This window comes from Phasianus colchicus, chromosome 4 (assembly GCF_987193195.1).
Source record: "Phasianus colchicus chromosome 4, bPhaCol1.hap1.1, whole genome shotgun sequence".
In the NCBI taxonomy this organism is placed as follows: domain Eukaryota; kingdom Metazoa; phylum Chordata; class Aves; order Galliformes; family Phasianidae; genus Phasianus; species Phasianus colchicus.
In genome coordinates this window covers 31,719,769-31,732,616 of record NC_143439.1, presented here as the reverse complement: position 1 = coordinate 31,732,616, position 12,848 = coordinate 31,719,769, and the positions used below count along the sequence as shown (strand labels likewise).

At 42.0% G+C, this 12,848-nt stretch overlaps 1 protein-coding gene across 2 annotated transcripts in view; it reads right to left on the bottom strand.

Moving 5' to 3' along the window:
• Positions 1 to 12,848, bottom strand: part of SLC4A4 (solute carrier family 4 member 4) — a 195,976-nt gene that overhangs the window by 64,498 nt on the left and 118,630 nt on the right. For both annotated transcript variants that reach the window (XM_090139096.1, XM_090139095.1), the window contains exon 8: positions 12,451 to 12,527. In XM_090139096.1, coding sequence (XP_089995222.1) covers positions 12,451 to 12,527 — 77 coding nt within the window. The remainder of the gene's footprint in view (positions 1 to 12,450; positions 12,528 to 12,848) is intronic.

The following is a 12,848-nucleotide window of genomic DNA, read 5'->3' as shown; positions in this document are numbered from 1 at the left end:
GAAGTTCTGAGTCTCAGTAGCGCCAGAGAGGAGCAGGGGCAAGGCCTGGCAGCTTGGAGCACTACGTTCACTTTCCCAGCACTCTGCTAAATTGAGCATTGTTCTAACATGACCACTAATGCTGTGTTAAAGACAAAAAACCTTCAGTGCTGTAGCTGCAAAAGGGCAGAGCAACCTGAAAAATCATCATTTCCCTAAATATGTTTTAACAATATGTTATTATCAGCATCACTTGAGATTTATCGGAAATTAAAGCAATTAGTAAGTACACACAGCTTTTATTGCATCTTTCATTTACTCCCAGTCATTTTATTGTACTCTATACCTATCTGTGTTGTCTTTTCACAAACATTGCTTTCCCTGCAGAACAGACTGCTGCACAGCTCATGAAGCAGCTCCAAAATGCTGCCGCTTCCAGTCTGAAATGCAAGTGTGAAGGACATGCAGGAGGACAGCTCACATGCAGGGGATGCAGTCAGGAGCAACTGCAGTCAGCAGGGGCAAAAGGGAGCACAGGTGAATTATGTACCCCTGGTCTTTTCTGCAAGATTTTCAGAAACAAATTAAGAAGCCAAGTAGACTTATTTTTCTAGATCACTCAGCAGGATCACATGCTTTGTCAAGTGTGGAAAGTATCTTTGCTTTGTTTGGGAGCTCCTAGCACAACCAAGCTGCCTAGAAACAAGGTGAAAAAGAAAAGGTGAAAAGCAGTGCTTGGCCAAACAAACACATGGCTCCTATCCATGACCCCTGACACACTCTGCAAAGTTGTTTGTAGGCATGTCCATGGCAAAGAGAATACCCAAGGCAAATGGAAACTCCATTAAATGAGTCACTAGCTTAAGCATCACAAAAACAAAATGAACAACAACAAAAAAAAGCCACCATGAAGCAGCATTAAAATTATAACTACAGAAGCCTTTTAGGTAGTTACATTACTGTAATGATATTCCAGTCTTTACAAAACAGCCTGAAACGTGTAGATACTAATCTTTGCAGAATCTGTCTGCACAAATGTTTCGTATTTGATCACCCCTAGCCTAAGGAAGAGTTACTGAACAGAAATCTCCGTCTCTGTGAGCTAAAGTTAAGGTAAAGCACACCACCTGCTCAGGAACAATTCCTTTTCAAGCTGAGGTTACCAAAGTGTGAAAGCTTAAAATAAATTGCTCTTTGGGGACTGTGTTCTGCAGCATGCCATATGGTGCCTATAACTAACACCGTATTTGCATAGGACACCTTGGTGCACTGGGCATGGTGATCAATGTCTGTTGTTGACTTTAGCGACTTATCTGTTAGTATTGCTTGGATTTAAATGCCAGTTGCATGGAGGGAGTATTGCTGATTAATTGATGTGGGACACAGTACACTCACAAAAATATATTCGTGTGTCACCTAATAGCTATTTTACTACCACATACAGCTTTTGCAAATAGGCCCTGTTTGAAAAATCGGCTCTAAATGAAAGGAGGGCTCGAGCAAAGGAGAATTTGTTAGTAAAACAGAGGCCACAATTTGCTTGACCTTTTCTGCTCTGTGGGAGAGCAGCTGCCTTTATGGGGCACTGCCCATTGTGTTTACTTGATAGAAGCTGCTGAGTTTGCAGCAGGGCAGCCTCAAAAATCCTAACAGCAAAAAGGAAAAATAAAAAAACTTTATTCATATCTAATTTCATTGCACAGGTACAGCAGAAATCTAATAAACCTTATCTCATCCTTATAATAACAATAAAACTAACTCAGAACTAAAAGGCCATGCATTGACTTCATTCAAAGAAGTTACAATCAAATACTTCATAATATAAAGGGATTGAAGCACATACTTAAATTCTCCTTTTACAATTCGCGTAATTTAGTTCCTGTCATCAGTGGAACTGAATGACCAAAGCAAACTCCACTGGCATGAAAAATTGGAAACACTGTATCTGGCAAAAATGAAAATTACAGTATCTGGGCGTCTGCTTGAAAGCCCAAGGTGGCACGTTTTCCAAGTGCCAGTCTGGAAAAAGCAGAGCTACCAGGGCTTTCCCATACACGGAAGGAAATGCTCAGACCTCCTTCTTTATGCCCTTCATCATTTTACAAGTCTCTCTTCTTGTCTGAGTTGCACTTTGTCAGGCAGAAGACACCCAGGTCCTATTTAGCACCTCCACCAGAGAATCTATTCCAAGCTGATCTTTTTCACCCAACCAGGTAGCATTTCTACATTCGCTATACCCTCCAGCAACACCAGTTTTCAATTTGGGACCAAAAAGAAGGGAAGGAACCAAAGTGAAGGTGAGGGCATGATTTTGCCACAGGGTCCCACTCCTACATGGCCCATGGTGCAGCAGGAAGCCCAGCCAGGTGCTGCAGCTGGTGTCAGAGGCAAGGCACAGCCTTGGTGGAGGCAGAGGTTGGGGTTCCCCAGTGTGCTGCTCCCCATAACCTCAGGAGAGAGTTAATTTGCCTCCTCCATGCAAGGTAGGAGCTCTCACTCAACTCCACTAAGAGGAGCTCTTCCCTGCATCCAAAGCACAGCAAAATCTGAGCATTCAAAATCTGCACTGATGATACAGATTACCACAGAAAGCCTAATTGCATGCATAGTGCTTTGTGCAACTAAATGAAGGCTTAACGGTCCCTGATCACAGGGAAAAAGGATCTAGTTCCTCAAACTCCTGTTACATCAAAGCTAAGCGCAACATGAGGAATCTTCCAGTCTGCCAGGCAGCAACAGACTGCCTGAGAGCATGCAGAGATGAGGTCAAGTGAACAAAGACTCACTGGAACAAACCACTCCATAGTTACAGGGGAAAGAAATGGAAAAGAGGGAAGGGGTACATAATTTAATTGAGCCAGTGTAAAAATTTGCTCCACTTTGTTTACTCTGTGCAGGAGTATGTATGCTCACCTACATAATCATAGCGTATTTCACTCATAAGGTGACCATATCTGAGCACAGACACACAGTGCTTTTGTACTTTAAAAAAAAAAAAATCCCCCAGGAATTTTTATCTGTCTCTTTTTTTCTGAATCCATCTACATATGTGTCTTCTATGAGTGCTTACCTAAAAGGATACCTTAATGGTCTGTGTTTTGTCTACATACAGAACTCCATCACCAAGGAATGCACGAAACGTGCTCTGCTGATACACTGTAGGGAAAAACTACGCAAGCAAAACTGTTCTATGCATCAAGACAAAAGGCCAAAGTAAATGAAATTCCAGTTAACTAAACTTCCTAGAAACATTTCCTGTCTTTTAAAAAAGGTGGCAACAAACTATACTGGAAGATAGTTATTTTCATTTGAGCTCCATGGAGTGAAAGTAGGTCATCCAGGCTGACAGACATAGAAATTAGCAATCTTTGCTTGTGACTGCGGAGATTAGGAGATGTTGTTCAAACAGGAAAAGCAATGAATTGCTCTCACCATTAATCAATGGACTTCATTTCAAACAGTAGGATCCCATCAGTCCCCCTAAGAAAAGCATGAAGATTTCTCTCAACAAGGCCAATTTCTTTTTTAACTTTAGAGCTGGCTTTGGCACAGATTTCCTGTTGATATGGAAACACCCATTTGAATAAGCACTGCACACACCACAACAAATAAGAAGGGTTTTGTGCCTCTCTCTGACTAAATATTCCAACTGACCATATTCATTCAGAGTTGGTTTTTGTCCCCACATACAAACCCTTTGAAACTAGAGATAGCACCAGGTCAGTAAACATCTCCTATATATTATTCATTTTGTTTATGCTATTGCATCAACTCAGCAATAAAAGGTCCTGGATAAAAACTGATTTTCTTTTAATGTTCCCTTTATTTTTCATCTTGAGCATTAAAAATGTCCTCATGCTTCAACCATTCAGAGCTGCCAAGGACATTTCAACAAAGCATGACCAGAGGACTTCTCACAGGACAAGGAACAGAAATAGTACCAGTACTGGGAACAGCACACCATCCCCAGCTTCCTACAGCAATGAAGGGGCTCAGAATAGCTCTGCCCTGACTTTTCTAAATAGCTTTCATTCACAGGTAACTGCCCTCTCAGTTGAAATACAAGTAAGTATTTTCAAATTATTAAGACTACAGGAATCAAAAGATAATTGACAAAGCTATATCTTAGCACCATGAAAACAAATTGCAAAGTGTTGCAAAGACCAAGAACAGCTTGTTCTCCTCAACAGTCTGCTTCAATGGAGATACTCCTTAAGTGAGTAAGTGGGGACTGAGCAGATAAGAGAGTTCTGCCCTGCTTCCCACGCAGCAACAAGCTAAGTATCTTGCCTCTACCTCCTCGCAACAAGACTGTGAGCCCTTGATCCGGACGCAGGCACCATGTGGTTTGAAAAGTCTCAAAAGGGATAAACCAAGTGAAAATTGAAGGTATGCTGCCAAGTGAGAGCTCGTCCCAAGCATAGTTTAAGAAATACTAAACATAAGCAAAGCCACTATTTCCATGCATTAATCATGTGGGGATGCTTTTATAAACATTCTCCTGAAGCACCTGTGGCTCAGACACTGCAACTACAGGACCATGTGTGGGAACGTAGTTGGAATCTGGCTAGAAAGCTGAAAACTGCACTGAAAATTTTGTCTGTAGGTGCACTGGAAATCCAAGAGAGGGAAAAGGAGTACTAGTAAAATCCCACAGGGCAAGTAGACGTTAGCTGTGCCAGGAGAGAAACAGTGCAACTGAACATATGGGCACTAAAACCAGGGCCAAAACAGAACAGACTTAACATTCTTATAGTAGCTGCCAAAGGTGCCACTAGGCTGATATGGATACCTGCTCTCACTGCTGCACAAGTGTAACTGACACAGCAAAGGATAACGCAGATCTGAGCAAGGAGCTTCCCCAAAGCTGTATGGATTTCTTTGTGTGCACAGCATGCAGCAGCAGCAGGATTGCTTCTCACCAGAATGGGTCATCCAGTTAGATGGCTGAAGGCTGGGTAGGCTTTGGTCTGCAATGCAGAATTGCCAGTATGGCATAATTACACTGGCAACCCTTGTAAGTGCAGGCATAGCTCTAATAAACTCAGACAGGAGTGTGGGATGCCACCAGTTACAAAGGGGATGCAGTCAGTTTGGGATGTCTCTGTGCAGGCCCTCACCTGATGCTTCTGGCAGGATTCAGCTGTCACAGCCACACAGCTCCTTTCTTTGACAAAAGGCTGTTTTACAGGCTGGCAGGACTTCAGACAACATCAATTAAAACTAGGAAATGGCTGAGAGACATAAACATATTGGAAAGGCTTATTTGAATTGAGTACATAAGATGTGTAACTTGGCTAGCATGCATGTAAGACAGCAGAAGAATATAAACATGATGCTTTCTAACCACAGTTGCTTTAACAATCTAAGGCACAAAGACAATCATTTTAAATGTATTATTTAAGCCTAATTTTCAAGGTGTACTCTCAGCACTCCTGTCCCTTTTTCTGCATGAGGTAGTACAAACTCCTCCACCTCCTGGATCTGGAGCAGTCAAGCTCACAGCTGCAGCAAGATGCCAGTATCCAATCAGACTAGCGCAAGCAGTTAAAATATACATGTGTACATCCCCCCTTACCTTCTCCCAGTTGGGTAAACCACCAGAAGCACCTGCTTTAATAGACTCTGTTGCAGACCAGATCAAGGTAATTGGAATACAGAAAAGAAATTGTCTGTAAGTCCTGCTCACCTATCTAGCTCAAAATGACCAGTACATTAGCTGCAGCCAACACCTCATAAAATAAGACAAATGAAGGTAAATCACTTTTCCACACTGCTACCTCAAGAAGTGTTTTGCCAATAAAATACAATGAAATGGAATACATCTCATCTTTCTTATTTACCCTTATAAATCACCAAAATATCAACCAATCCTGCAAAAAGCACCATGATAAAATAGCAAAATTCATTGTTCATTGAAGCTATTTATCGTCAGAGCAGTCTGAGTCAGGGACGCGGCAACTTCTGAAAGACTCTCAGGATGCTGAACCAGTCTCTTTTGCAATCTAAATGTAATACAGAGCAATGAATGAAGCCATCACTCTCATAGCAGACAGGAGACAGTTCATGCAAATTATCTAACTTCAATTTTCATTAATAATACACTGCTAACCACACAGAGCTGCCTGGGTGCTTAGTACTGCCGACAGATTCTGCTTAGCCTTTTGTTTAGCTACAGGACAAGCTTCCCACACGTGCTGGAGGAGGAAAGACTTCCTTTGGAGTTCCCCTCTTTTTTCCAGTTGTTAAATCTTCTGCAACACAGCATGTTTACCAAATGGCATTAAAAAGGGAATAAAAGCCTACTTTCTCTTTTCTTCTGTCCCCAAAAGCCTCCCAGTAGTGATCATTAAATATCCTGTTCTTGTAGCTTTTATCCTACAAGTTCAGCTGGAGACCTGATTAGCAAAACATTTATCGTACTTTGGTGATCATCAGTAGATCTCAACGCCTTGAAATAACAGTGTAAGATAAATTCAAGACTGAATGTGTGTATGATAACTGCTGAGTCACAGCCTGAACCACTGATTGAGCACCTGAGGAAAGGACCGAGTCAGCCCTGGGAGCACAGGTGAAGGCAGTTCACCAGTTCACCTGTGTGACCAGAAGGGGTGGTGCCTGGCTGCACCTCTCTTAGACTTCATTTAAGGGCTGACTGTCACTGTGGAAGGATCTCTGGTCAGAGATCCCTCCCTTGTGGAGTTTCCTTTGCAAGCCTAGATCTTCAGAGACAGGCGAGCACTTTTACTTTGTAACACCTTTCCATCACACTAGCCTCTTTGTCATTACACCTTCTGCATCACCATCCCATCCTGTTGATCTTTCTGATTGTTACAATGTGCTTCAGAGAAAGTGTCTATACTTCTACCCTACCAGAAGGGATAACTATCTGTGGATGCCACCACACAAGGTGTTTAATGCAAGCAGCCATAGAAAGGGAGCTGAGTGGTCTGTTTAAGTTTAAAATGAATTAAAGTGAACAACACGGTGCTTTATCAGAAAAGTTACTTTCCCATTGTGTTGCATCTCACCATTTTCCCAGGGTTCACCTGTAGAAAAAGAAAAAACAATCCACGACAGAGAAGCAGAAAAATCCAAAGACATCAGGACACAGTGAGCAAGAGCCTGACGGTTTTCAGGCACGGTGCAAAGAAGCTTCATTTGATATTAGCCCACGTACTAACAACACACAGAGACAGCACAGTTCTGATGTACACACACAACATTGCCAGACCACTCCTGACTCTGCACTACCAGAAACACTGGCACTATTAATATGCCTTTCCCTAGGCCACAGGCTGTAACTGCCAGTATTACCGATACAGTAGAGTTCAGTGCACACTGTGTTCTGTCTGTCACAGACATGTGCAAGCTGAATCAATGTGATCAATGGAACTTCTGCAACAAGTCATCCAATAGTTAAAGATTTCTGTAAATTCTACATTTTACTAACTAGTCCTTTCTTTCGTTGTTTCAGCTTTGACATCATTTGCTTTTCACAAATCAAAGGGGAAAAAAGAGTGCTATGATATTTAAAACGTTGTCTTTCACTTACACTATGTACTAAACTCTCCGTTTGGGCCAGGAGGCCTGCAGATAGCTGCATGCAACAGAATACATAGGATAGAAGCCTTGAGAAAAGTTCAGCAATAGCACAACTGAGCTGAATGCTGCTGATTTCAACTACTGGTGAATCCTTTGAGGGGAAAAAAACAGCTGTAAGTAAAGCCTGCATCTGCTCCTTTAGTGCCTTTCAGCCAAGGAGCTCCTTTTCTCTCCTCTCTAGCTAATGGCTCTTTACCCTGGCACTTAGGGAATGGGCAGCACTTGCTGATCCTCTGGGAAGAGCCCAAGCATCCTTTCCTGACTGCATCCTTTTCCGAGGCAGATTCTAAGTTCATTTTCTTTGCCTCAGACAACAGCTTAATGGTTACTCCGTAAGAAGATTAACTCTGGGAAGTGTATTAAGACAGCGAAGACTATGAGAAAAGCAAAACAAAAGCAAGATCAAAGTAAAACCAAAGTAAGCCTTCAACCATCCCTTCCCTAAGGGCAGAGGAACCAACCTCACAAAGCTTAATGCAGGTAAATCTGAGTGCTATGTAGGATTTTAATTAAATCTTATCTCTTCTTATTTCTAGTGACTGTACTCATGTCAATGTGTCCTAGGACCACTGTAAATATTTTCTTGCTATGCTCCTATCCTCAGTGCTGTCAGTCTTCAACATCCATCTTTGCACTCTGTGAGAAACCCAGAGAGCTGAGCAGAACATCCAGCCAGGTTCAGGATCAGTGCAGTAGAGCCTGGCTCCTTGTCATATAGAGGTTTCAGTGACAAGAAAACAGAGGATTATTATCTTCACTCACTCGCCTCAGACACCTACTGTTCTCCCCTACTCCTGGAGGAGTGCGGTTCAGCTGCTACAACCTCCACCGTGTATTTGCCTTCAAACATTCGTATCTCTTCTCAGCTTCCTGCAATGATTCTGCAGGGCAGGACAAACCTCAAGGAAGGCACCCTCATGGACAATCCTCTAACAGATCTTCAGGGAAACCCTAAAAACTGTCCATTGTTTCCTAGCACATCTCACTGCCGTTCCCTCACCTAGAACCCAAGCAGCTGTAACACCTCTCTGTCTTGTGACTGTACCTCACCTGGGTGCTGTCATGGCACAGATCCATGAAAGCATGAATGCATCTGTCCTAGCTCAAGTTGCTTAGTTGTTGTCTGTGATAGCAGAGCTGCTTCTGCAGATAACAAGGCAATTACGCAAGAGGTAACCAGCCCACCTCAAACCTCAATTGACTCTGCAATCCCAGCTCTCCACAGGGACCGAAAAATAAGCTCAGGAGACCAGATTAACAGCAGATGCTGCCTTTGTTTGGAGGGGTCAATCTGGGCTTTTGCTTTTGTAGCTGAGATCTCACCTGCCTACTGCTCCTTAGTTCAATTATCTTAAACAAAAACGAGAAAGCACCTGAAAGCAGCACTGCCCTGGCGCCCACATTGAAGCACCACTGTCAATAATAGGCCAGCTAAAGAGAAGAGATGTGATCAAGTATATTAGATAACATGCCAACGCATTCTACTCTTATGCAGAAAGTTCCCTCCCCTCAGTGTCCTCTTCTGACCTTTTGTTCACTTCAACCTCAAAGCCTACCACTGGAAATCCCCTGTTATTAGGAACAAGGAGTTGAAATTGACAATTCAGTATTGAAAGCAGTCACATCCCCACTTCATCATCTTAATGTTTATGGCAAAGCTCACCCCACCACTCCCATCAGTATTCACAAAGCCTGCAGAGGACACACCATCTTCTCTCAATCTTGGAAGGTCCCTGCTGAAGACAAATGGTGGTGTGGCAACTGCAGACTGCCAAGAGAGATCTGAACCAGGTTTGGCTCCACAGAGAAGGATCCCAAACACATTGCAAAGAAATATCAGGATCATACAACAGAAGACACCAGTTTTCCACTCAGACCTTACAACACCCTGGGGAATGCAACAGGTGGGTGCCCAGGACCAGCCTGCTTTTCCAACAGCATGTGATGGAACTGCTACTGAGTGGAGGCACAGCTTCTCAAGATGCACAAAGTTAAAGAATCCTGGAGTTGAAGACTGAAATTGGGTAAAAAGATACTCCTAGGTAAGCTGAAGGTACTGAAAAGTACAGCCTCTTTAATGTGCTAAGCTGCTTTTAGCAAGGGGAGTCCAGTACCCGCTGGCAAGAGCAAGCAGGGCTCTACAGGGCAAGAGCTGCACCAAAGGATGATCCACATCCTTTTCCATGTAGTACTGTGTGACAGTCACAAAATCTGCTCTGTCAAACCTCATTAAGTGAGGGTTGGTGGCCATACTGTAATTCCAAAGCATTCACCAACACTTCTCTAAGTGGCAAAGGGCTGGGGGAGAAGAGAGAAAGACAGGAAACATCATCTGAGCTGTACACTTTGCACAAAGAGAGAGCATCCAGAACCCACTACTTTAATTCTACCAAGGTGTCTTTCTGCTCAGTAAAAACCTATAGAAACAGATAAAAAAGGGATTCTGGTTTTATTGTCACTACTGTAAATTGCATCATTCCAATTAGTATTAAAGATTACAAAATTGAAAGTAAGGATGTAGGTAGGCAGGAAAACTATTGATGCTATATAAAACTTTGTTCAGAGCTTTCTTTTCCTTTAAAACGCACACAATACTCTCCTTTATACATGCAAAAATGATGTTTTATGAAAGAGATCTGGTCCCAGTCTAACTCCAAGAAATTGTTACCAACAGATTTCAGTCTGTCACAGTTTAAAGATAAACTGACCTCTGATACACACACACACACACAGATAAATAGAAAACAGCACAGCCTCTTTCTTCAGTAGACTGATATCTCACTGTATGGCCTCATTAACTGTCAGGCTTCCAGATGGGATACCAAGATAATGAAAGCCAGTCACTCTGATGTCAAGGCAAGAATCTGTTCTCTTTCCAGCTCCTGTTGTCATAACACCATGAATTATTCCCTCGTGCCTGTACAGCATGCTAAGTTCTGCTCAAGAAATTTGCCAGGCATCATCACAGTTTCACAGATTTTATCAGGACAGGAGTTTCAGTCAATCAGTAATGAAAATTGAGAGCTAAGGTGATTTCTCAGACCAGCTTCAACAAGCATACAGTACAAGGGTTCCATTGTGCAAAGTTCATCAGAAGGACACGAGCTAATTAACTGAGCGGCTTTTTGGAACTTGTTAGTTTAAAAGTAACAGTTTTCACTATAAACAGTAAAGTATTATCTATACTGAAAGCTAAAAACTTTGGAGCACATTTCCAAATTGGATTTATTAACCGAACTCAGTATCAGCCCCACCAAAACATTTTAGTATACAATTCTAGACAAAAACTCTATTATCTGTACATGTCCACAGACATTTCAGTAGGAGGAACAATTGAGACATTTATACTAATAAAATCTAAGCAGCCTGCTGCAACATTCAGACCTAGTTCTCTGCTACTCTAAGACCTCAATTAGAGTCTAATTAAAAATGTAAAACAGCAGTCTTTCCAGTGAAAAAGCGATTTTACAATTACTCTTTCCTTGTGTGTGGCTACATACATAAAAGTATTTTGGAGAAAAAATTAATACAGCTGTATGTTACAACTGAAAAATACTGCAAAACACACTGCACTCATTTTTTCCACTGAAGTATTTTCTGTATGTTAAAGCAGGTACTAGAGGGATTTTTTTCATTGCTCTATTACATAAACTCTGCACATTCAACATTATGGGGCTATTTGTCTTACCAGCCATTTCTTCCCTTTTTCAAATACCAAAGTGGAAGACTTGTAGTATAGTTTTTAGGATCTAGAAATAACAGTAGCATAAACTGCATGCCAGGTGGGGAATAAAGGACAGGAGGACTGGAGAAAAATAGGTATGCCACATTCAATTAACTGGAACTCATTTTTTCTACAGTTATGTTGCTCTGTCACTTTATGGAAGAGCTCCACTTCCAGAAGAACACAACCAGGCATTATTTGAAGGACTAGAGCTTTTCCTCAGCTGGTCAGCATATACTATCTAGCCCAAATAATTTCCTAGAGTAACTCATTTGTATTCAGAATAATCACAAGACTAGAGAGTGTTGAGAGATGTGGGGAAAAAAAAAAAAAAGATTTGCCAAAATAAATGGTCATGCTTTGAAAATAACCCGCTTTATAAACCAAGACCATTTTTTGAAATTTGTAGAGACCTCATTTAAACATCAGGTTTCAGAGAGTTCACAAAGAATCACTACACCCCTCACACTCTTAAGCTTTAAGTAAGGACAAAAACATACACAAAGTCCATATGATAATACCATAAACATTACTCTAAGAAATTAGACAGATTTTTTGGAGGCTAGTAAGAAAGAGTTCAGTTCTGCAGGCACTAAAAAACAATTTTAACCTTATTATGCATCTACGTTTTGAAGCTGTTCTTCCACACTTACCTTTTAGCATGGCTGTATTTCAGAAGCACCACAAAGGGTGAGGCAATACATTCTATTACAATAGCTGCTGTAGTGGGGACACATCCCCTTCAATACTCTGGTTCTATTCCATCCCACCTGTGAATGTAAGCCCCGGCATGCTGCTTGACCTGAGCTACTGTGCTGTGAGACCTCTGCTGAAACCTCTGAAGAGCCTCTTTTCAGCAGGAAGCAGATTAGACATATCAACATCAGGATGTCGTCCGTTCCCTTCTCACAGACATCAGCGGGATGCCAGGCAGCTTCCATACATGGTGGTACTTGCTTCACACCTTACGACAATTTAATAAGGGCTGATGGTGTGGAAAATCTGTCACAGGACTCAGAAATAACTGACTCACCTTACTCACTTTCTTCTTCTTCTTCAGATCTCCGGTACAACTATTTCTTCCTCAACACCCAGCTCCTAATCAAACACATCACCAAGTGAAGTCCAAATTTGAAGCTTACCTGATCTTTCTCAGGCTTGTCAGAGATGTCATTCAGACTGGTGGAAGTCAGATTTCTGTGAGTCATGGCTGGACTGCCTGTAAGAACAATGCCAATACCAATTAAAGCACCTATTTAAATCCAGTCAGAAGAACACAGAGGCTCAGGCTACAGCAACACCTTTCCTTGCACATGGGAAGTTGATGTGGACAATTTAAGACCCTGATAGGCTGCTTTCTGTAATTTCACGTGGCACATGGGATAGAAAGATTCTAAACCTTGTTCACTTCTGACCCAAAGCATTACCACAGCTCATAGGACTGCAAAAAAAAAGTATCTAAGGACATCTCCTAATTCCTGTCTGGGCTGGTGGGGAAGCCAAATAGCAACTGGCTGCTAAAAGAGGCAACTGGGTCACC